Here is a 26,435-nt window from a genome sequence, read left to right on the forward strand (position 1 = left end):
GAGAAAGTTTACCTTGATGTTTACCAAACTGACAAGAATTAGTGGATTGGTTATAAAATGTTCTTGTTTTTGTGTACTCTGTAGTATGATTACTGCACCATCAGAGATTCTGTTGCAAAACCAAAATATTGATATAATAAAGGCAAAAAAGCATTAAGTGTGTTAATCCTTTTTTTAAAAGTTGGTTGTCTTTGCAGTGTATCAATGCATAATCAAGTTTCCATTAATACCATTGATAGAAAACCACTCACTGTTCATAGCTCAAGAGGTACAAAAACCTCCCCACGAAAGTTCTGTTGTCATTTTTATTCAAGGTCATTTGATGTCTCTTTTGTTTAATTATGTACAGCTAATCTTAAAAAATGATTACAAAATGGAATTAGCTCAACACTATTTGGCCATCAGTATTTATATCTATCCAGTCATAAATCATAACTCAGATGCATATTGTGAAGTTTCTGCACAGAAAATTCAGATGGTGGACTTCTCTATAACCTGTACTAAAACTGTGCCATTAGAACAGTCAACATTAATTCTTATTTTACCAGGCTTGGATAAACACATGAATTCTAACTCAGCTATTTTGTCTCAACCATCATCACTTTGGAAAGGACTACAAGCTTTTAATTTTAAAGCACAGTGTAACACCAATCGGAATAGACAGACAAGTATCAAAGAGGAGAGATTCTTGCCTCCTTTCAAGGTATACTTTTTGTAAGAACATCAACTGATCTGCAGCCCTTGGAAAAAACAATCCGCTCTCTCCTAGATAAAAGTCAATACAGCTTCTTAACCCATCATATTGTCACAGCGTCATAATAAACTCACTGTATCAATTTATAACAAGAAGGGAAAACTCGAGACTGCAAAACCATTATAGAATATCTGTCAATCTACCATCCCTAACAGATCCCTACACAGGCAAATCCTTTTATAATAAAACCAAAGGTATTTTTAAAAGCCTTCATTACATCAAGATGTTTTTGTCAGAAAGAGATAGGCAAGCAAGAACATACATATATTTGCCTATTGCTAATGATGTTTTATGTAGGAATGCAACGCCACAGAGAGAGTCTAGGCTGCATACTATATCTAGAATTAATTTTAGGTGGGTTCAGGAACCTAGTGAAAAGAATAAATATTTATATTCACAACCACACATACACAGAGCCTATGCGCACAGCAAAGTAATACAGCTTTGTTTTGTTCCTGAATTCTGACTGGGCTGTGCTTCTTATAACAATGAATAAACTCAGGTTCTATAAGGTTTTATTGAAAGTTGATTACTTTACTCCTTTGAGCTCCCCTTTTCCTGGCAAAGGGGAGCAAAAATCACTTTTGTAAATCACTTCACTGTGGTGAAGAAATGATGTCCCTCAACAGTGGACATCAAATGAAGTTGCACCCTTTCATTGTTTATATTGAGTCCATTTACATAAGGATGAAATTCACCTAGCAGCACAGAGTCTGAAGAAGGCCCACAACTCAGTCAGACCAATGTGTTTCTGCTAGTGAAAAGTGGACAGCTGATCAGGAAGTTAAGGTTGGGGGATTCTACACCCCCTTCCCTCAGTAAATCTGGACCCTTTGCTAGCTCAGTATAGGCCAACTTGGAGGGGGACTGGATGTGGGTGAGAGGATGGGGATGGGCAGGACTATTAGAAGCTGCTCAGGGGTCAGAGCTCCTGTTCTTGTTCAGAGCCTAGCACAACAGTCAGACAGAGATGGTGCAGACTTGTCCTGTACCCATGGGTTGGGGTGGATTTCTGTCCCTTCCTGGTTTCCCACACAAAGCTTGTTTATGCTAGCTTTGTGGGGGGGGGGGTGGGGGTGGTATGGACTTTCATCAATACATGAACACAGCACAGATGGATAGCACACTCCCACTCTAGATGGTGGCAGAACAGCTATTCAAAGCCTCACACTGGAGACATATCGTACAAACTGGAGGTCTTTCTCTCATCTAAGACTATTTATGCAACATACTGTGTTTTAAAACATTACCATTCATGTCACCTAACAGCTAACAATATCTAGGTCTAGAGGTTTCTGATAAATTTCATAACCATTGTAATTCACCACCTCTGTCATTAAAAATGCAATGATTTCCAGTCAACAATGCTTCAAAATGCTTTAAAATATTTCAAGCTAGTGATTTAACTTGACTGTCCCAATTATTTACAAGTATGTGGACTTTATTTAGTACTTGAGCTAACACATATTTGTCATTTCCTTTGTGCCGCAGATATTTTTCCATTTAACATGAAGCCCTTTTAATTTCTAAAGTGTATTTATAATATATTGCACTGGATGTTTCCTGAAAATAAATGAAAACCTTGAAGCTAGTTTTCTTGATGCGAGATGCCTTTAAATCCAGCAGTTTGTGATAAACTGCCTTCGATTATGTTGTTCTTATTCCTGTTTTCAGCATAAAAGGACATAGCCTAAAATGGTGTAAACATGTATAGCTCTACAGATGGCCCTAAATTCTTTACTAGCTTCTGTCCAAAAAGGGAACAATCAGTTTATTATATTATTAGAGTTGTGGCACATATTACATACCATCCTTGTATGAAGAACCACCATCTTTGTTTCCATGATTAAGGGTATATCTACACTTCAACCTATGCTCAAAGCCTTGTCTACCTGCCACTTTACAGCGCTGCACCTTTCTTGCTCAGGGGTGTGAAAAAACAACCCCCTGAGCGCAGCAAGTTTCAGAGCTCTAAAGTGGCAGTGTAGACAGTGCACCACACTCCCAGCGCTGGTAGCTACTCCTCTTGTGGAGGTAGGTTTTTTACAGCACTGGAGGAACTAGAGTTCCTGATGCAGGAAGTGAACCCAGATATTATAGGGATAACGGAAACACAGTGGAACAGTAGTCATGACTGGAGTACAGGTATTGAAGGGTATGTGCTGTTTAGGAAAGACAAAAATAAAGGCTAAGGTGGTGGAGTAGCATTGTATATCAATGATGAGGTAGACTATAAAGAAATAAGAAGTGATGGAATGGATAAGACAGAGTCTATCTGGGCAAAAATCACATTGGGGAAGAAAGCTACTAGACCCTTCCCTGAGATAGTGCTTGAGGTGTGCGATAGGCCACCAGGATATGATTTGGATTTGGACAGAGACCTCTTTAATGTTTTTAATGAAGTAAATACTAATGGGAATTGTGTGATCATGGGAGACTTTAACTTCCCAGATATAGACTGGAGGACAAGTGCTAGTAATAATAGGGCTCAGATTTTCCTAGATGTGATAGCTGATGGATTCCTTCGCCAAGTAGTTGCTGAACCAACAAGAGGGGATGCCATTTTAGATTTGGTTTTGGTGAGTAGTGAGGACCTCATAGAAGAAATGGTTATAAGGAACAACCTGGGTTTGAGCAATCATGAGCTAATTCAGTCCAAACTAAATGGAAGGATAAACAAAAATAGATCTGTGACTAGGGTTTTTGATGTCAAAAGGGCTAACTTAAAAAAATTAAGGAAATTAGTTCGGGAAGTGGATTGGACTGAAGAACTTGTGGATCTAAAGGCGGAGGAGGCCTGGAATTATTTCAAGTCAAAGTTGCAGAAACTATCAGAAGCCTGCATCCCAAGAAAGGGAAAAAATTCATAGGCAGGAGTTGAAGACCAAGCTGGATGAGCAAGCATCTCTGCGAGGTGATTAAGAAAAAGCAGAAAGCCTACAAGGAGTGGAAGATGGGTGGGATCAGCAAGGAAAGCTACCTTATTGAGGTCAGAACATGTAGGGATGAAGTGAGAAAGGCCAGAAGCCATGTAGAGTTGGACCTTGCAAAGGGAATTAAAACCAATAGTAAAAGGTTCTATCGCCATATAAATAAGAAGAAAACAAAGAAAGAAGAAGTGGGACAGTTAATCCCTGAGGATGGAGTGGAGGTTAAGGATAATCTAGGCATAGCCCAATAGCTAAACAAATACTTTGCCTCAGTCTTTAATGAGGCTAATGAGGAGTTTAGGGATAATGGTAGGATGAAAATGGGAATGAGGATATGGAGATAGATATTACCACATCCGAGGCAGAAGCCAAACTCGAACAGCTTAATGGGACAAAATCAGGGGCCTCAGATAATCTTCATCCAAGAATATTAAAGGAACTGGCACATGAAATTGCAAGCCCATTAGCAAGAATTTTTAATTAATCTGTAAACTCAGGGGTTGTACCGTATGACTGGAGAACTGCTAACATAGTTCCTATTTTTAAGAAAGGAAAAAAAAAGTGATCCAGGTAACTACAGGCCTGTTAGTTTGACATCTGTAGTATGCAAGGTCTTGAAAAAAAATTTGAAGGAAAAAGTAGTTAGTTAAAGACATTGAGGTCAATGGTAATTGGGACAAAATACAACATGGTTTTACAAAAGGTAGATCATGCCAAACCAACCTGATCTCCTTCTTTGAGAAAGTAACAGATCTTTTAGACAAAGGAAACACAGTGGATCTAATTTACCTCAATTTCAGTAAGGCATTTGATATGGTTCCATATGGGGAATTATTAGCTAAATTGGAAAAGATGGGGATCAATATGAAAATTGAAAGATGGATAAGGAACTGGTTAAAGGGGAGACTACAGTGGGTCATACTGAAAGGTGAACTGTCAGGCTGGAGGGAGGTTACTAGTGGAGTTCCTCAAGGATTGGTTTTGGGACCAATCTTTTTTATTACCAACCTTGGCAAAAAGTGGGAACGTGCTAATAAAGTTTGCAGATGACACAAACCTGGGAGGTATTGCTAACATGGAGAAGGACCGGGATATCATACAGGAAGATCTGGATGACCTTGTAAACTGGAATAATAGTAATAGGATGAAATTTAATAGTGAAAAGTGCAAGGTCACGCATTTAGGGATTAATAAGAATTTTTGTTATAAGCTGGGAACACATCAGTTGGAAGTAACAGAGGAGGAGAAGGACTTCGAAGTATTGGTTGATCACAGGATGACTATGAGCCGCTAATATGATATGGCTGTGAAAAAAGGTAATGCAGTCTTGGGATGCATCAGGCGAGGTATTTCCAGTAGAGATAAGGAGGTGTTAGTACCGTTATACAAGGCACTGGTGAGACCTCATCTGGAATACTGTGTGCAGTTCTGGTCTCCCATGTTTAAGAAGGATGAATTCAAACTGGAACAGGTACAGAGAAGGGCTACTAAGATGATCTGAGGAATGGAAAACCTGTCATATGAAAGGAGACTCAAAGAGCTTGGCTTGTTTAGCCTAACCAAAAGAAGGCTGAGGGGAGATATGATTGCTCTCTATAAATATATCAGAGGGATAAATACCAGGGAGGGAGAGGAATTATTTAAGCTCAGTACCAATGTGGACATAAGAACAAATGGATATAAACTGGCCATCAGGAAGTTTAGACTTGAAATTAGACAAAGGTTTCTAACCATCAGAGGAGTGAAGTCCTGGAACAGCCTTCCAAGGGGAGCAGTGGGGGAAAAAGACATATCTGGCTTCAAGACTAAGCTTGATAAGTTTATGGAGGGGATGGTATGACGGAAGAGCCTAATTTTGGCAATTAATTGATCTTTGACTATTCGCAGTAAATATGCCCAATGGCCCGTGATGGGATGTTAAATGGGGTGGGATCTGAGTTACTACAGATAATTCTTTCCTAGTTGTCTGGCTGGTGAATCTTACCCACATGCTCAGGGTTTAGCTGATTGCCATATTTGGGGTCAGGAAGGAATTTTCCTCCAGGGCAGATTGGCAGAGGCCCTTTTCTCCTTCCTCTACAGTGTGGGGCACAGGTCACTTGCTGAAGGATTCTCTGCACTTTGAAGTCTTTAAACCACGATTTGAGGACTCCAGTAGCTCAGACATAGGTTAGGGGTTTGATACAGGAGTGGGTGGGTGAGATTCTGTGGCCTGCGTTGTACAAGAGGTCAGACTAGATGATCATAATGGTCCCTTCTGACCTTAAAGTCTAGGATTCTATGAAAGTCCTAAGAGATACCATAAACAGTAAAGCTAAGCTTGCCTGAAATTGTTTCATTGTTCACAATATTGTTCCTAAACTCCAGTCTGAGTCTTGATGTTTCCCCTGGCATCAGCTCTCTTATAGAGAATTTTATGTCCTTTCACCAGATGCAAATGTTAGTTCCCCCTGAGATGCCTTACTGTTATTTCCAAGCCTTGATGTCTTCACACAATTCCCAACAGTTCTTAGGCTTTTACATGTTTACTGATGCACTTTTATTACTGCACTAGCATATCATTTAATTTCATGGTAGTATTTTTACTCAGGTTTCCCTAGGATTTTTAAGAAAACTCTTTGTATTTCTTAATGACTGCATGAAATCTGTTAAGTATGTTTAGCTCTGGAAGAAAAACATTAGATCCAAGAACACCTAAACTTGGGGATTTCAGATTTGGATCCAGACCTAAATTTTAGGGTTCAGACTTATCTCTGTAGTCCACCAAAACTCTTCACTGACAAGGGGAAAAAAAAGAAACGAGAACTATTTCAGGTGCAGTCGTGTAGTTTTTAGGAGGTCCCACTGAAGCTGATGGCAAAGCTTCCATTGACTTTAATATGAAAACAAAACCAGCTATTTAAAACGGTTCACACTAGTCAAGCAATGGAGTTTTCATGCAAAAAAACTCCTCTTTGTTGTGAAATTGGACATGTGTTTTTCGATGTATAATATTAGGTCTCCTAAAGCTAGAAAGTCAGGCACTTCTTTATTAATATAAATACAGAATAGAAAGTCTGAACTTCTTTTAAAATATGATAGATACCAGAAGTCTGAGTCAGCAAAAATTACATCCAGCTTCCATGCTGCAGAACCTCAGAAAAAGAAAAAGTCGGCTTGTGTGGGCTTTTGCGGTGTGGAAGCTGGACATATTTTTGGCTGAATTGTGCCTAATATTAGCTGGAATTATAACTAAGAATGCATATAGAAAGCTACTTTTAAATAAAAGCTGCTATTATTTTATATGAAGGAGACATTTAGCAGTAACTTTCGTTCATGTACTTTATGTACTTTTTTTGCCTAATTTTCCCCCATTTATTGCCAATGTCATAATTTAGGTCCCAATCCTGGAGACATATATGCTTGAGTAAATTTGCTCATGTGCGTTGTAACACTGAAATCCTGTGAGTTAAGTTACTCATACCCATATAAGCTGACAGGACTGGACTCTTTGGTTGAGTTAGTCATTCTTACTTTATACACCTTTATTTTTTTCATAATTCAGAAATAAAGATGTATCAGGGATATTTTCATGTTATAAAAGGAGCTCTCTGTACTTTCCTGTGAGGACCTGGGTGTAAAGCTATCTGTATCTCTATATAGTTTCTTTTGTCCTGTATTTGCTCTTTGATGTGAAAGTCTGCCACAAAGTAAGCAGTGATCTCTCTGATGTTGAACTTTTAGACTTTATTGTAACTACATGTTTACAAGAAGAGCTGACAGTCATTTTCACTTCTCAATATTCACATTTCACTATGGCACCTACTTTACAAGCCAGAGTTTTTGGGAAAGGATTATATTACCACAGTGCACTTCAGAGCTGCCGTTGTGCTGTCTGTGTCAGGGTTTTCATTTTAAAGCACATTTTAAAGGGTTTTACCTCAACCATTAAAAAATAATTATTTGGAGACATTCACAAGGTTTCTGCTTTAGAATGGCCTTTACATTCGTCTGTTTTAACTTTAACAAAGCTAAATACTGTCATTTGAGGGGGGAAATAGAAGTAAAAAAAAACATTTTGAAAAGCCAAACTAACCAGTCTTAAAGTGATATTTGTTAAGTGATTAAACTCATTTTATGGCTTAATCATTCAGGTTGTGGAGGAGGGAGAGGAAAGTAAGATGAAATAAGTTACGTTACAGATATCACTATGGAAATCTCCAGCAGCAAGACTTCCACTGCACAAAAACATTTGCCAGTTTAGTAATAAAAACTACTAGTCACGGCCTTGACCATCTCATGCACCGGAGAAACCAACAAGAGGAGAGCGGAAGTGGGTTAGGTAACTCCTCACTGGTGATGTCATGGAGTTTCCAAAAAACATCCTTTTAGGTGGAAGCTGTAGGAGGCAAGGGTGTGTGTGTGTGTGTGTGTGTGCATGCGCGCGTGTCATTTTCATGCCCATGGAATTTGGGGGCCAGTGGAGAAGGGCACAATGGAGGATTGGCCCCCTTCACATAGCTCTTCTCCCACTTCTCACTGCTGTGAGCCACCACAGTGCAATACCATGACATCTGTTGCCACTGGACCATAGAAAACTGCCCTCTACAACGCCAAGCTCCCTGCAGTGCATCTGGAAATTCTCAGGGAGGAAGATGTTGTGCCAGTCATGGCAATCCCCACTTCTATTGCCCCTGGGGGAAAGCCTCCCAGTCAGAGGCTGCTCAGCTCTTCGATAACAGAGGGCCCATATTTCCGTCTCATTTATTAGATCACGATCCCCAAATGGAAGATTTATAGCTGTTTATATAACTTGTTTTTTAATAACCTCTTGATGCAATAATCTACCCAGCAATTATAAATGTGCATCGTATTCTCATGTTTTAGCCAAATGTATCTGTTAACACAGCAATGCACTCGCAGTACAAGAAAAACTATCCAGAGTCTGGTACAGTGCATCTTATGTAAGTATAAATTATTGGGACTGTTCCTTTGAACAAAAACCAAAGATAAATGTAATCCCAGCTACTCCAGAGCTTCTCCCAGAATTTTGTCCTCTTTGTGCAGCAGAGCCATTATAGTGCGGTTTGGAAGACATTTTCTCCAGATTCCTCAGTACTTCGAGCTGCTGTTTTAAACTCAGTATCAAAGTATAGCTTCTATTTCATTCACATTCTCCAACATTCACTATTAATATGACATCTAACACATAACTGTTTCCACAGTAAATATGAAGGGCCCAATTCAATGAGAGGAAAAAATGTATTTCTAGGCAAAGGATGCCAAGAAGAAAAGGTTTTATGGAGTGCAGAAGCTTGGTGTATTAATTGCTAAACAATCACAACACATCAGCTAGAAATTGTATTTTACACAATAACTTCTCTGTGGCAAATCAAATACAGACAAATAAGTGTAGATTCATTTAACTGAGGGGAAAATGCATCTGTTAATAAGCAACACTAATGTTTAAAGTTAACATAGAATGCCAACAGGTCACAGTGTTTCTTTTAACCCAGTAAAGCAATTCACACTGCTCTAATGAAAGTCAGAATAAAAGCACATGAATCTCTCTGCACTAATTAATTCTTGTGATGATGACAAATAACACACCTTTGTCTGGCCATCCATTCCCTATCTGGAGTTTGTACTTCAGGCAAAGTGCAGACTGGAGCATCATGTGCTTAGAGAGGACTCATCCTCCATTGGGAATAGTGGGGACTGAATGCAGTTCACATCACCTCCCCTGGTAGGTTCGGGGGTTGAGGGGTGGGAAGAGGTTAAGGACGAGAACCAAATCAAATGTCGCCTCATGTCTGCAAGTTCCAGGGGTATCTATCTGAGCATTAAGAGTATAGTATAAACTCTTTAAGGCAAGGATTGCCTTCTAGTTGTGTCTGCATATGCTGCCTAGCACAAGGGGACCTTGATCCCCAATTGGATGCCTCTAGATTCTAATCCAATATGAACAACAACAACAAATGATACTTGGATTAGGGAAAAATATTTGATATGTCAAACTCTGGTTTCAGGGATTTGGTGGGAGGGGTAGGAATTTTGATGCCTCAACCCCATGCCTGTGTGCATGTGCGTGCGTGTGCACACACACACCCTTCCTATCCTTCCCCTACTCGCCTTCTCTTAACTCTCTGTGGAAGTGAAGTGGGGAGGTGGGATGCCTACAGTCCAGCTGATTTAACTTAACTCTGTGAACACTCTTGTTTTAGTTTAAGAATGTCTTATTTTGATTTAGCTTAAAACAAATTTAATAGACTTTAGCTAAACCAAAATAAGCCTGGTTTTAAACTGCAGTAAGCACACCCATCTAGCCTTTGGCACTGATTTAACAAACTCCATCCATCTCTATGTAGAGGAACCCTAATTCCCTGAGGCCTACCGCTTAGTCTCCAGGGTAGAAGAAGAGGCAGAGGTGACACTGCAGAATTTAACACCCTGTACCTTGGCCTCTATAGGAAGGGCCCTACCAAATTCACAGTCCATTGTGGTCAATTCACAGGATTTTAAAAATCGTAAATTTCATGATTTCAGCTATTTAAATCTGAAATTTCATGGTGTTGTTATCATAGAATATCAGGGCTGGAAGGGAACTCAGGAGGTCCTGACCAAAAAGGAGTTGTGGGGGGATCACAAAGGTTATTGTGGGTGGGTAGGTGGGGGTTATTGCTACCCTTACTTCTGTGCTGCTGCTGGCGGTGGTGCTGAGCAGCTGGAGAGTGGCAGTTGCTGGCCAGGAGCCCACCTCTGAAGACAGAGTTGCCACCACCAGCAGCGCAGAAGTATGGACGACATGGTATGGTATTGTCACCCTTACTTCTGTGCTGCTGCCTGCAGAGCTGGGCCCTCAGTTAGCAGCTGCCACTCTCTGGCTGCCCAGCTCTGGAGGAAGCAGTGCAGAAGTAAGGGTGGCATGTTATGGTATGGTACTGCCACCCTTACTTCTCCACTGTTGCTGGCGGGGTGCCACCTTCAGAGCTGGGTGCCTGGCCAATAGCCGCTGCTCTCTGGCCACTCAGCTCTAAAGGCAGCGCAGAAGGGTGACAATACCACAGCCCCGCTAAAATAACCTTGTGACCCCTCTGCAACTCTCTTTTGGGTCAGAACCCCCAATTTGAGAGACTCTGGTCTCCCCATGAAATCCATACAGTATAGATAGGGTAAAAGCACCCAAAAGACCAGATTTCACAGTCTGTGACACATTTTTCATGGCTGTGAATTTGGTAGGGCCCTATCTGTAAGGATAAGCAGCAGCAGCCATGGCAATAACCTGACACTCAGCTGCATCGTTTCCAGGATTTGTTTGATTTGTTTTAAGTTAAATGGGCTTTTTTATTATTACTGGTTTACAAATTACATAAATACGCTGAAGGAAAAGGACACCAAACAAGAAGCACATTACATAAGAATATATGTTTATAAGGCATTCAGATAACCCAAGGACCTTTCCCTTATTTTTAGTCATGGTTCAGCAGCTATTTTCCAGATACTGTACTATGCATGAATGAAAGACTCCATGAGATCTTGTTTCATAGATACAGCTCCATTTTGGTGTCACTTAAATTTGAGAGGATTCATTCTAATGATCAATGTGTAACACTGGGGCAGTTGTAATCAGAGTATCTGATTAATTACATTCTCTGTGACAAGCACCAATTTGAATATATGTCAAGATTACACGAAGTTTGATTTGTTTTTGTATTTGAGAATGATCAGTTTCTTCCAAAATTTAAAAATAAAGGCTAATTGGAGCAGTTTTATGAAGACCCTCGTTCCATGTTTCAATGGCAATAAACTGCACTGTATTTCTGAGAACACAAACATTACACAATAATTACATGGCAGACACCATATATTATAACTATACTGGATATATTACTTGCATTGTTCAATAGTGAAGAGGTTGGACGTATTTACATTTAAGTAGTTTTAATTAAGTTAGAAATCAACATTCTTGAAATGAGGGCTGGATTATTATACCTCTCTTGGCATTGATTTTAGACTAGCTGGCTATGTACATAGCATGATAAAAAGCACAAAGGCTATAGTCACACAACCAGAAGGACTAGTAGTTCCTGTGCTACTATTATGCAACACAGAAGGGAGCCGAAGTCATGGGGCGAAATCCTGACTCTCTTGAAGTCAATGGCAAAAGGACCATTGACTTTAATAGGGCCAGGATTTTACCCCTGCTGTTCACTAATGGGAATCAGCAATGGGTGCAGCTGACCATTGCATATACAAACCATGACAAACTATGTCCACCAACAACTGTTGTCAGCAATGAGAAATTTTGTTAGGTTTGACCAGAATGCAGGTAGAACACTGGCCTGGTTTACCAAAGGGTGATGGAAGCATGCTGCAGAGCCCCTACATACTAATACCATGTGGTGGGAGCTCCAGCAATTTTTGGAGAGGGCTAAAGGTTCTGAAACTGGGATGCATTTCCACTATGCCTAGTGACCCAGTGGACATGCATGTGTAGATGTTAATATTTTTTCCTCAGAGCACAGACTTCAACTTTATGCCTTTATCTCCCATAGAATGGGTTTAGGGTGCAAGTGTAGCATGGTGAGCTGTCTGGAAGGGCTAACTTACAATCCAGAAATGCCCTGAGATTTGGGGATGTGGACCTTGAGTTTACTGTGTATCCATTAGTTCCACATAGTATGGAGACAGTTTTCCATGGCACCATTAAGGAAAGACATGAAAAGCTCCATTACTTTCACAGGGTTTTTGAAGAATGAGGGCAAATAGCCCTGTTTTAAAAAATGGAAACAGGGGGCCAGGTGTCTGGACCTATGTGTGCATACAGGCCCAGATACTCAAAGGTATTAATTTCCCTGGGGGTTAAGTGCCTAAATACCTTTGAGGATCTGGGCCACAATCCATGTCCTTGAGCTCAGCGAGTGCAAGGACTGCTCAAGGCTAACGCCACTAGCTACACTAGTCTCCCTGAAAGAAAGTGGAGAGGGGTGGGGCCATGGCTCCATCACTCATTGCACTACCCAATGGAGTTGGTCCAAACTGATTGCTGTACTCTGTAGAGAGGCACAGCAAGAATTGCTCACACCCTTGCTCCGCAACAGCCCTTGTGACTTGCATCTACCTCACATCCAGTGCCTGAAGAAGCTCCTGCTGAGGGTGCGCCTTAAAAGGCACCATCTAGCCTTAGTATCTAAATCCAAGGCTTAGATTTTAGGGACAAAAGCAGCAACTATACAGAGCACCCCAAACTAATTTCTGCTGATCTTTCTGTAGCACAAAGGAAGAAAATAAAGCAGACTGTAGAGTTTATTAACATCAGTTAAGGACCCCTTTCAAACACGGCATAGTAGAAGAGAACACCAGCCCCCTAGCTAGACATCCTAAGAAGATGTTTTACTTATCTTTTTAGTCCTGTGTTTAAGCAGAGGCTGGCATGCAATACATTCACCTTTTAGTCTGATAACATGACTCTTCGTGGTGAGATGTACCTAAGGAAGTCTGCCCCAACATGAGGACCATGTAACATCTCACTTGACACTATTTGAGGCCCAAATATATCCAAACTGACAGTTTCTAATTGTTTTAAAATTAAAAAATTAAAACCAGAACTTAAAAAGGCAACAGTTCAGCACCATCAGTATGTGCAGGTCCCTCAGTCCTTAGATATCAGCCCTCAAAGAAAAGCCAAATCATGAAAGGAGAAAATTAGCCACTTGCTTGATCTCTGGAATTATCAGCTGTAATTACAAATTACAACTGGAAGATAAATAGGAGAAAGGTGAATATTTAAGTTCTGCTCTCACTGCAAATGAAGATGAGCAAAAGATTTTTTTTTTTAAACGCAACTAGACTGACTGCTCTTGTAATAATTTAACTAATTCTTTCCAGGAGCTTGCCTGGCTCATGTGAGTTATTTTGCAGCCTACAAAAGCCTCTCTCATGAGAATGCAAAGGAAGAACATACTGCATCCCAAGTGTCTCTAACACTAGCTAGGTAATTTACAAAGTCACAGAAGAACAGAGCTGCATTTACCTACTGGAGAAAGAGACTTAGCCCTGGTCTACACACAGCCCCTGGTTCGAACTAGGGTACGCGAATTCAGCTACGTGAATAACGTAGCTGAATTCGAACTACCCTAGTTCGAATGACTTACCGTCCAGACGCCGCGGAAGCGAACTCCGCGGCTCCAAGGTCGACTCCGGCAACTCCTCCTGCCGCGGTGGAGTACCGGAGTCGACCGCGGCGCTTCCGGAGTTCGAACTATCGCGTCTAGATCAGACGCGATAGTTCGAACTCCGAGAAGTCGAACTCGCCGCGTCGACCCGGCGGGTAAGTATAGACGTGGCCAAAGAGTAGCCACATTCTCCTTAATGCAGTTTGATTCTTTTTTATTTTATGAAAAAAATCCTATTTTTTAAACAAACACATCCATATGGAAAAGGAAAAATAAGAATTCTCGCTGGTAGTAACAATGAAACACTTGACATTACATTAACACACTTGTTATATACTCAATTAACATACAACAATGAACATTTCCAATACTATATTGGTGGTAATATACTCAACACTCCCAGAGAGAGGATTTAAAACTCCAAAGGTGAATTTTTCAAATAATACATAAAGCCTGAGAAATATGATTCTATATGGAAGTCTTGCATGGGGGGGATGAGGGGAGAATGAGAAATGAAAACTGATATTGTAAATGTATTTAGGCACTACTGCAATACAAATAAAATAATAATACAAACAGATACTCACCTATCTACCCTAAGGCCAGGCAACAAAGCTAAACTGCAGTTTCTTTGTGACCAGTTCCCTGCACTACATGCTGCAGTAGCAGTTCCTCACCAACTCCATACCAGGCCACTGGATTTACTACATGAGCTTGCCTCCAAGTTGTTCTCTGAGCTGGCATACTGAGTTGGCATGTAGACCACCTCCAAGATGCTTTAGTGCATGGCCCCTGCATTCCCACCTCCCTGCCCATGCTGAATGACATCATTCATTGATGTTTGTGCAGCATGGAGGTCCTTGCACAGATTCCCCATAAATAGGCTGGATTTCATTCTGAACTTTCAGAATAATCCCCAAATCATTATTTTTAAAATGGCATATTGTCTTTCTGTTGTCAGCCAGTTTAAACAGGCTAATGTTTTTATCATTCAATATCATTCAAGAGACTGATCCTGCAAGAAGATCAGCGCCTGCAATTGCCGTTGACGTCAACAGGAGCCTAGGATGCTCTGCACCTTGTAGGATCAGTTCTCAAGTGAGATTTGTATGGTGCAAGATGCCTTCTATGAATTTTACACAAAATCAGGCACAATACAGATTTCACCATCACCACCACCAGCTTTTATTGGAAAACTCCTATAGTCTTTCAGAGAGCCCAAAAATGAAATGTAAAGGACAAACCTCAAGATCAGTCTGGCACTGCCAACATAATATAACAAGTATGTTGACTTAGGTAAATGAAGATCCATCAGAACATCTATATTCATTAATATTTCAAGAAAACAGATAAAACTCTCAGCTGCCAATTCCATGGGCCTGATCCTGCCACCCCTCCACATGTGGCACTCCTACTGATGTCAAAAGTAGTTCTGTATTAGAGTGCTCGCTAGAGCAGGCTTTGACTTTCCATCAGCAGTAAAGTTGCATAGCAAGTTAAAACAGGTGTAAAAATCTAAAATTAACTCGTACATAGTAGTTTACTAGCAAAGAACCCATCCTCCTTCAAGAAAGGCCTCATAGTCAGTAGGTCAATACCAACAAATGTGATCGAGAACTTCTCAAGAGGTCAGACTCGATAGCTTCAGGAAAGCTCAACCACAATGATCAGTTCAGCAAGCCTGTTGGGTCCAATCTCGTGAAACAAAGGGTATTGTAGTCAGCAGAAGCAAAGAAAGATCAGGGAACACTAAGATCCTGTCAACAAATATACACAGATTGTGCTACGACAGGCAGCCATTAAACAAAAACAAACATTGGCACTAATAAGGAAACCCACAGGTCTTCAATAAACGTATTTATTTAAATGGATAATACTTTAAAATCACTAACAGTACACACGCTCAAAGATATAACCTATATATATATAAGCCACCCAAAATCAGAGCCATATCTTTCCATGGTTAAACCATGAACTCTTAACACTTATTTGATTTCTAACAATATTACAACCGATTTAATCCAGGAGTTTTTGCTTGTTTGTTTAAAATTCTGCTTTGTATTTTTTCTGCCTGAACAGTAAAAGTCCGTACCAATAATTTATATGAAGTGCTTCAGTGTTTTGTTACTAATAAATATATGTCCGATACAAAGAAGTTGGAAAAATTATACACTTAATGTCCCACATACCTTTAGGATCCTCTATTTGTGAATCTCCAACCCAAACCTAGTAAGATACTTCTAGGGTCGTTTTTACTGAAGCTATACTAATTTGTCCAGCATGCAGAACCCTACTATATAGGGGCCTGATGATACTACCAGCTAAGCACTTTCACTGGCATACTAGCACTCTAAACTCCCATTAACACTGGGCCTGATTCACCACCGCCCTGCACCGTAGATAGTCATTTTCACTTGTACAAAGTTATCCCAAAGTGGCTGTAAAAGCCAAATTCAGCACAGATGGCTTGGACCCATTCCTAGTTATGACATTTTGTCAATGAGAGTTTTTAATCTGGTGCAGAGTATTTTACTGAGTCCTGCTCTCGGTCAAGTCAACGGCAAATGCTAATGTGCATAGGATCAGGAACAACAAATATTCAGATTCACCCGAGGATTAATCTACTTAGGAAAAGCATGTCTTATTTCTTTTTTTAAACAGAGGTATAAGATGAACACTTAAAACTGCACTTAAATACAAAAAAATATAGCCTGAGTATATTCATACAACACAAGATTTGCTTAATCAACTTTTACAAGTTTGTGGAGATGCATAAACAAGTAAAAAAAAAATCAGTCAATCCACAAAATATTTCCTCTAACATCATGGACAGAAATGTTTCACAACTGCTTATTTCCAAAAATAGAAAGCTTTCCCCTCAAGCTGAAAACAGAAAGTTATATTTCATATAGGGCAACCTGTCTTAATGACATAATCCATCCCCTTTTCATTGGCTGTGCCTTGGCTTACCACTTCTTTGAATGTACCAGTGTAGCTATCAACATGCTGACGGTTAACCATATTCTTTAATTCTTTCAAATCCCTATATACACACACATTAGAAATCTCTGTATATTTCAGAATGAAATAAATTATGTTTGACAGAGCATTTGTTTTGCATGAAAAATACAATCACACATAATTATTTTCGTATGAAGTCAATTTGAGTAATCAGAATCGAAGAACAGAGGGAAGAATAAATATGTTTCTGCGTCACTTTTAAAAAAATCTGGTACAGAAATTTGTAACATTTCACATTCTCCCACAAACCATCATTTTCTTCACCTTAACTTCACAGCAACTATAAATGATCACATACCTCCAAAGTGCTATTACAGCATCAGGAATAAATAAAATATTCTAATCACCTAGACTTATTCTGTTTCTCCCGTGTGCATTTGAGCTCAGACAAAAACTGTATTCCCAGTGCTTCTGGTCTACTTCTCTTAAAGCACAATACTGTGGATCTATTATTTCACGGCAGCCAGAGGTCACCCAAGATAAATGTGTAGGCAAGAACTATGGGCTTTGGAAGGGAAAAAAATGGTGATTTTGATGAATCTATTTGTCACTGTTAATGTGGAACACTACTTTGGTAATAGCATCACAAAAGCAAAATACCTCTGTACACTGAAACCTTCAATACCAAAAGAGAGTAATATTAAAATACATTTCCTATTATTGAAGCTTATCCAACAAACCATACAAAAGTCACTAGTGAAAAACTGTTAAAGTAATGAATACACTAATTGATAGATAAAAGATTAGTGTGAACTTTCATATAAACTTACCAGAGAAATAATATGCCTCACATTACAAAAAGAGCAAACATCAACCCAAATAGTTATAAAATAAAACCATTTTATAACCACATTCTGTAAGCACAAAAGCTAAGCTTTAACAGTTTTACATCTATATGGAAAATGGCTCAATGAAGCCCCAAAACCAGGGAAGTAGATAACTTTGGAGTTCAGATGCTGAGTTTTTTTTAAATCATCTTACTGTCATCTTACAATGTTCCATTATGTTTCTTCCAAAAGCATTCTTAAGTGATTTATATCCTAAAGATATATTCCTCAGTATACATTCAGTTTTTCCTATTTGGTTACATGTTTGCAGAGGGATACCTAAAAACAGTATTTTGTCAGTACAACTTGTAGAGTTTTGAAGAGTTGTTATAATTCCCTATAAATCACTCTTAAATTATGCTATTTTTGTCACAGAAACAAATATTTTGGATCAACCTGGTTAGTCTATTGTCAACCTAATTTAGAGATGCTAATGATTAATGGATAGTACTATCTTTCTATTCACCTAGTCTTCTCTGTTAAAAAGAGAGTCAGAAGCTTAGCAACTGTAAATTATCATGCTTCCACTGCACACTGGTGTCTTTCACTTAGTGCATTTGCAAAGTAAAAGACACAACCAAACATACATTTCAGTCTCTAGTAGGATCATCATTAAATATTCAATTTCAAATAGTTCCTTTTTAAATGAGATCTGTGTACAAAAAAGGCTTAGTATTTTTAATTGGGAAACTCAATTAATAAATTTACAAAGACTGGATTACAGAGAAAGAAGGTACTAGTTAAATAGAACTGTTACAATGTTTAGATATGTGCTTTTTACTGTTTTCTTGATTTAAAAATATGCTGCAGTGCATAGTTTATCTGTGGATCCCATTATATTAGAAAACACCACAAATTGTTTGAAAACATACCTTTAAACTTTTGATTTCTCATAAAAAAACTTCCTCTGACTCTCCCCAATCCTTCATTGTCCCTCAGGAAGGACTGGGATTTGAAAGCAGAGAAAGTGTCAGATTTTCAAGTGTCATTTCATAATGCTCACTTTTCCTTTCAAACCAAAACCTCTTTAAAAATGTACAGCTTTTCCAGCCTGTCATTTTTACCCACACAAACTGTCCACAGGACACCACACACACACTCTCTTCCTTTCTATCAGAAGTATGTTTTACTGTAAATTTTAGAGACAGATTTTATTAGGATTATGCAGCACGTCTCTGCTTTATGCAATCCCAACCATGTTAATCATAACCTCTCCCTCTGCAAATCATGTGGACAGATAAGCTCTCTCTTATCCTCCAACTTTTATGTAAAAGTATAAAGTACAGTTCTCTAAGCACACAGCTGGTCTGGGCAAAAACAAAAAGGGAACCTCTCCGCACGTGCCTGGTCACTTTCACTACTTGATTAGCTCTAAATCAAACACCAAAAGAAGCGGAAGATGACACACTCCAGTGTGAGCTACTTCAGCTGTAAGGATTAATAAGAAATAGCCGCCGCTCTGCAGTAGCTGGCCCAGATGGGTCCCCCTCGCCGAGAAAGGTAACTGTCGAGCCAGTCCAGAAGCAGGGCAGGCGCTCGGGGATAGACCCGCCGCAGCAACCCGGAATCTGCAGACTGCCCGGGCTGGCGGGGGCAGCAGCGATCACAACTGCGTTCCGCGAGGGAGACGCCAAGCTGAACTCTCAGCAAGGTCTGGTGCGCGGTCCTGGGGGGTCAGAGGGGCACGGTGAAGCAGCACCAGCTCCCCAGGACAGTCACCCCTGAGGAGCCAGCCACGGGATCGCCGCGCCGAGCAGCGCTCTCCGCGCACGGGACTGGCCCCACCAACTCCCGCCCTCAGCCACCCAAGCCTCGGCAAAGCCTCGGGAAGGGGAACAAGTCACAAGCAACTCGAACACCTGAGAGCTGCCCGTGGCACTCCCCGCCCCGATCCCCCAGCACACCCGCTCGCCGGCCGGCCCCGTGCGCCCAGCTCCCCGGCGGGGCGAGCGCCCATCCCCGCGCGGCGCGGCGCGGCGCCTACCTTTCATCGCGGCGATCACAAAACACATCATTTGTCAGGGGCGACGCGGCGGGGAGCAGAGCACCGAGGGCGGGCGGGCGGGCGGGATGGGCTGGGTGCGCGCCGGCCGGGCCCCTCTCCTTGTACCACCGCCTCAGCAGCATCTGCCGCCTGCCAGCTGACAGCCCGACACCGCCTCCTTCCCCGGCCCCATATGAGACTCCATGTGACCCGCTGACATCGAGCCAGCCTCCCTCTCTCCTTGTTTACACCGCTCGCCTCCTCCCCGCCCTGCCGGGGCTGAGCGGCAGCGCCGCCGGCCAGTCACAGGCAGAGAGGCGGCAGCGCCGCCGCCTCCTCGGGACGGGGCCCGCTGGGCTGCCGCGGCGGCGCGCGGGGGCTCTCTGGGGCTCGCTCCATCACCAACGGCCGTCGCGCGCGCCCGGCCCCCCCTGCCCGAAAACACCCGGAGCGCGCTCCGGGCTCTCCAACTTCAGCAGCCGGCGGGCAGCGAGCGAGCCGGGCGCCTGCACAGCCAGCTCGCCCCATGCACGCCAGCAGCAGGGAGCCCTGCCCTGCGCTAAAACAAGCCGCCCGCGCAAACCCACCACTGACGGGCCACGGGTCAGAGCTGGACTCTCCGTCTGCCACGAAAGAGTCTATACTGGGATTAAGGCTGCTTTGCGGGAGGCGCATAAGAGAAGGGCTGTGGCGAGCGCCCTTTCAGGCCAGGTTAAATCGCACTGAATGCGCTAAAACAACGAGGGGGCTAGTGGCACCTTAAAAATTAACACATTTATTTGGGCATAAGGTTTCATGAGTAAAAAAAAACCCCAGTTCTTCAGGTGCATGGTACCTGGATCTGTAATTTTCACTCCATGCAGCTGAAGAACGGGTTTTTTTTACTCATGAAAGCTTATGCCCAAATAAATGTGTTTAGTCTTTAAGGTGGCACCGGCCTCCTCCTTGTTTTTGTGGATACAGACTAACAAGGCTACCCCTCTGATACTTGAATATGCTAGTGTCTCCTGCAAATAGCTTCCAAACGAGCCACTTTGGCATTACCCGGAATGCTGATCATCAACGCAGGGGCAGTGCAGAGGATTTTCAGACCTCTAACCCTCTCTCCCCTTTGTGAAACTTAAGTGCTGTAGTGTTAAACCAAGACACTGATGGAGGGAAAATGGCCTTTCTTTCCCGCACCTGGCCTTATCGGAAATTAAAAGCAGCAATTATTAGGTTGTGATTCAATGAAGGGCAGATGTTCTCACTATAGGGTCTGTGTTTTCAGTTGTGGCAAGCACATACATAATTGAACAAAACTACATTAAAAAACATCACATCTGAGTACCTGGTGGTGTACTTCCAAGCAAAATGCAGCTTGCACTGCTTTTCCCTTGATCTCTGTTCCTGTTTACACTTTTCCAAAGGATTGTATTTTGAACTGAAAAATAATATCTTATATTAAGAATAGGTCACAGCATGACAAAACTAAAGATTTATTAGTTATTGATTTAGAAGTTGATCTAACTGAACATTTCCATTTTAAGTATATTCTATGATGGGTTCAATATTCCCTCAGAATTTATGGTAAAATGGATGAAGCATAATTCTATCATTGGATGTTTTCAATATTCTGGATAGCAATAGCTGTCACCATACTGTCTATCTGTTCGCATTAAATTTAAATTTTGCAGCTTTGATATGTACACTCTAGACACACACAAATTCAACTTATTCAAGTACATTCTGAGGAAAATTGTATTAGCAAGAACGTTCATTTTGCCTAATCTTGCCCTAGTAATGGGAGCAGAGAAATTCCCAAAATAAGAGTAAAGTCGTGCATAGATACACTATAACAGGGGTGGGCAAACTACAGCCCACGGGCCTAAGCCGACCCGTGAACTCCCTCTGGGGAATGGGGTCTAGGGCTTGCCCCGCTTTGGTGCTCCAGTTGGGGTGCTGGGTCAGGGGCTGCACTGTGTGGCTGAGCCTCACTCTGGATGGAGAGCTGGAGTGCTGGGTTGGGGGCCGCTCTGGCGCTCTAGCCAGGGCACAGGGTTGGGGGCCACTCCACACAGCTCCTGGAAGCCGAGGCATGGACCTGTTCTGGCTCCTACATGCTCCAATGGCTCCCTGAAGCACTCCAATAGGAGCTGCAGGGGCGGTGCCTGTTGATGGGGCAGCGTGCTGAGCCACCTGGCTGCGCCTCTGTGTAGGAGCTGGAGAAGGGACATGGCACGGCTTCCAGGAGCCGCTTGAGGTAAGCGCTGCTTGGAGCCTGCACCCCTGAGCCGCTCCCCAAGCCCCTGCACCAGCTCTGATCCCCCTCCCACTCTCCAAATCCCTCGATCCCAGCCTGGAGCACCCTCCTGCACCCCAAACCCCTCATCCCTAGCCTCACCCCAGAGCCCGCACCCCCAGCCGGAACCTGCATCCCTTCCTGCACCCCTGCCGCAGCCCTGATCCCCTTCCCACCCTCCGAACCCCTCGGTCACAGCCCAGAGCACCCTCTGACGCTCCAAACTCCTCAGCCCCACCCCCACCCCAGAGCCCACACCCCCAACCAGAGTCCTCACCACCTCCTGCACCCCAACCCCAATTTTGTGAGCATTCATACAATTTCGTTCATACAATCCATACAATTTCTATTCCCAGATGTGGTCCTCAGGCCAAAAAGTTTTCCCACCCCTGCACTATAATGTATATAACAGAAGAACAATGACAATAATGAAGCTATCTGCAGTGGTGTTGTAGCTGTGTGTGTCCCAGGATATTAGAGAGACAAGGTGGATGAGGTAATATCTTTTATTGAACCACATTCTGTTGGTGAGAGAGACAAGCTTTCCTGCTACACAGAGTGCTTGTCTCCCTCACCAACAGAAGTTGGTCCAGTAAAAGATATTACTTCACCCACCTTGTCTCTTTAATAATGAAGCTAGCACATAAGCTTAAAAAATTACATAAAGACAGATGAGGGGCAAAGGGAACATCTAAATGTTTGAAATAAAGACCTACATTTGACAGAACATTTAAGAGATGAAGGTATATGCATCATACTTCAGTAAATGTCCCATAATGGATTATGTATTATATATTTTAATAAAGGGCACAATACATTATGGTATTCTTTACATGTGATTATAAGCCACTCAGGTATACCTAGCCATTTATCAGCTTGGCCATTCAAGACACATTAATGCAACGTTTTGACTTTTTATATCTTCATTGTTTAAAAAAATCATAACTAGAAGAACTAGACTGATACAGTGATGCTAGAATTAGGTTTCCTATCTTTGGCATACATCATTTTATCCATTTTGCCATCCTTACTTTCATTAAGTAGAGCCTTACTTTTCAACAAGCAGAATAAGGTACTACTCAATGAGCAAGGATGGAAGAATGCCACCCCAAATTATGTTGTTCTTCATAGTACTTCACCTATAAAACACATGTTTAACTCATGATACACTGAACAGAAATCATACAAGACATGTTGGACTGGATCAAATTCTGTTACTATGTTGTTTATAACTTTTCAGATGCTGGAAAATGTTTCTTTTACATTTGGGTCAGTTGTTTGATGCCCCCACACTTTGAAATTTAGATGTGCTAGGATAACTTAAAGTGTAGAAAGAAAGAATGTCTTAATGTATTGTTAATGTAGAGTTAGACAAACATTTCATTCTGACACAACAAGTAATGTCAGACCTAGGCTTGAAAAATGTCATAGTCCATTAGCACCAGTCTGGTTGTCAAATATTTAACCTTAAGGTACATAACCTTACATTATTACTGATCTGTATTTATTTCCAGTCCAACTGAAATGAAACTGATAATCTGCAATGACATCTGATGTACTAAATGGCTCCAGTAATAAGTAGTCAACACAAATTTTGATTCCTACATTTTACAATATTTGCTTCATATATTTACAGAAGGTTAGCCATTAGCCATTTTAAATGATGAATATAATACCTGTCTTTATATCTTAAAGCTTTAGAATGTCAGTACCACACCCCTGAGGGAAAAATACTTTTTTTCCCACTGTATTCTATACTTTCATATGAAATTCCCATCTAAAACCATCTTCAAAATTCTGTTTTTCTAGCCTACATAGTCAGTGTTTAACCTACACACATATCCAATTACCTTTGTGTCTTCCAGATGCCTCATTCTGATCATCCAATCCAAAACGGACTTCTGTTTTTTAACCAAGAGTATTACAGTAATTGTACAGAGCATTACATGAATAGCAAGAGAAATACCTTATTTGCTGTCATTTTTCATATCCTGTTCTCACAGTGACAGTCATATAACAGTTAACTCAGCATTACAGTTTACTTGACCAGAATGTATTCTCACTTTTTCGTATAAGCAATTTCTCAAACCTGAATCAATTAAGTAATATGAAGAACACTTTTCAGGTATCAGAAACTTACATTACATTATGCTTGGATTATGTACTACTTGATGAATATTAATAAATATTAAGATTAAAATATTGTAAATATCCATACATTTGTCAGACAGGAGAAATGACACATATGATTAGATGTAATTCATTCATTTGTTTATGGATCCAACGACCACATGAAGGTATTGAGACCACATTAATGATCCTGTATATGGTTTACACAAAAGCCTGGGAGGAGAGGATGGAGGAGATAAGGAGGGAGACTGTGGATCAGGACTCTTGGGCTCTATTCTCATCCCTCCCACTTATGGTATACAAGTGTACAGGTCACTTGGAACTCAGCTGTTGCTCTGTGGGTGGCGTGTAGCTTTATCAATTAGGTCGAGCTCAGGAGTGACTCTCCCTCAACCATTGCTGGTACCCTAAAGATGTATATATTCATCAGCACATGCCTTCAAGAGAAGTAACATGACCCCTTTTTTGAAGCTAACCACTTCTGGGGTGGTGTGTGCTGTAAAGGGAGCAAGGAAGGAGCATAACTGAGTCTGGACCTTCCATAGTAGATACCCATTTACAACCTGACCTTCTCTTGTGCGCCTGAGCAGTGGCCAGCCACAACCTGGCCTTTAACTTTCCTGTGCCTCATTTTATCCATATGTGAACTAGGTATAATGTCTACCACACAGGGGTGTTAAGAAGCTAATATTTGTAAACCATTGGGAGATCCATTTACTAAATTCTATACAGTATATAAATCCTCTTGTAATCAAATTACTGCATGCTGCCTCTGTTACATTTAGATGATAACCTTGTTTATTCCAGAAAGAGTATGGTATAAACAACATTAAATAAAATGGCCCCAGATCTATGTATTTTTGGATGTCAGCAGAGAAAAAATTTATGGACTGTGTTTAAAAGTCACCTAGAGCTAACTTTTTCTTATGAAAAATTTTTTATTGAAAAAATAGCCTGAAGCTTTCATCACAAATTGGTGACCTGAATTTTATTTTTTCATTTTTCTTTGATGTTTTCATGTATTTTTATTAATGATTAACAAAATTATTAGTTTATTGAAAACCCAGTTTTTAGTAAGAAAAAGAGGTCTTCAGTAAATTAAAAACTTCAGTGATTTCAAAACAGATTGATAAAAATAAAAAAAATAACATTTCATAAAAGTATCCAAAAATTGGGCAAAAATGGGCTTCTTTCTACTAGTGAATTGGAAACAATTTGAAATTGCAAACTTTTACAAACATTGTTTCCCCATTTTTAAGCCTAAACCTAAACCTAACCACTTTTGGCCAAAACTTTGAGGAAGGGCTACTACTAATGAAGGGTAAATATAAGCAGTTTCTGGAGATAAACACTGGCAGAATACTGGTAGATTAAGAGTTTAGTACAGAGAATTCTGGCAACCACTATAATGTATAACTAATCTCAAACACTGGAAATCCACTTTCTTATGTCTTTTACTCCTCACACAGCAATGATTATATGGACAAAAAACAAACCATGGTCCCAGTGGAGTCCAAATAAACATGTTTATTACATATACACACATAGAATGCCTTGCTACACCGCTGGTCTCAGTTGTTAGCCCCCTAGTGGTGCTCACTATTTAAAGGGACACTATCCTATTCCTATACACCAGCAGTTCTCAACCAGGGGTCCGAGGCCCCCTGGTGGGCTGCGAGCAGGTTCCAGGGGGTCCGCCAAGCAGGGCTGGCATTAGACTCACTGGGGCCCAGGGCAGAAAACAAAAGCCCCCCCTCCCTGAGCCCCACCACCCAGGGCCTGAAGCCAAAGCCTGAACAGCTTAGTTATGCGGGCCCCCCTGTGGCTTGATACTCTGGGCAATTGCTACCCCCTAATGCCGGCTCTGGTTTTATATGCAGAGAAACAATTGTTGTGGCACTGATGGGCTGTGGAGTTTTTACAGCATGTTGGAGGGGGAAGGGGGGTTCAGAAAGAAAAAGGTTGAGAACCCCTGCTATACACTATATACATGGAGGGAGAATGATAGTCCCTAAATCTCAAGATTAATTTCTCTGCAGCTTTTGCTAACATTTTAACTCAACTGATTTATATGCAGCACTACAAGCAGTTAATCAGTGAAGCTGAATATAGCATTGGTCATCCCAGCTCCGGTACCTCTTTTGCTGTTATTTATAATGGACACTAGTACTCCTAAACTGCCATACTACCTTGCTTCAAACACAGCATGTTCCAGAGTTCTTATTGGTGCAGTGTGCTTTCATACCACTCCCAATGTGAGACTGGCTATATGTCACAATCAAGCCATTTTGTGAACTCCCCCACTATTTTTATTGAGGTACATTGTTATTCACTTCCTTTCTTGAACTATTTCA

The 26,435-nt window shown here is 41.2% G+C and overlaps 1 protein-coding gene across 1 annotated transcript in view; it reads right to left on the minus strand.

The window, feature by feature from the left end:
* RORA (RAR related orphan receptor A) overlaps positions 1 to 19,748 on the minus strand; it is an 85,340-nt gene extending 65,592 nt beyond the window's left edge. The window contains exon 1 of the mRNA XM_044980170.1: positions 19,671 to 19,748. Within this exon, the coding sequence (XP_044836105.1) occupies positions 19,671 to 19,701 (31 nt within the window). The 5' untranslated portion in view covers positions 19,702 to 19,748. The remainder of the gene's footprint in view (positions 1 to 19,670) is intronic.
* Positions 19,749 to 26,435: the final 6,687 nt, after the last annotated feature.

The sequence above is a fragment of the Mauremys mutica genome, chromosome 11 (assembly GCF_020497125.1).
Source record: "Mauremys mutica isolate MM-2020 ecotype Southern chromosome 11, ASM2049712v1, whole genome shotgun sequence".
Taxonomy (NCBI): Eukaryota; Metazoa; Chordata; order Testudines; family Geoemydidae; genus Mauremys; species Mauremys mutica.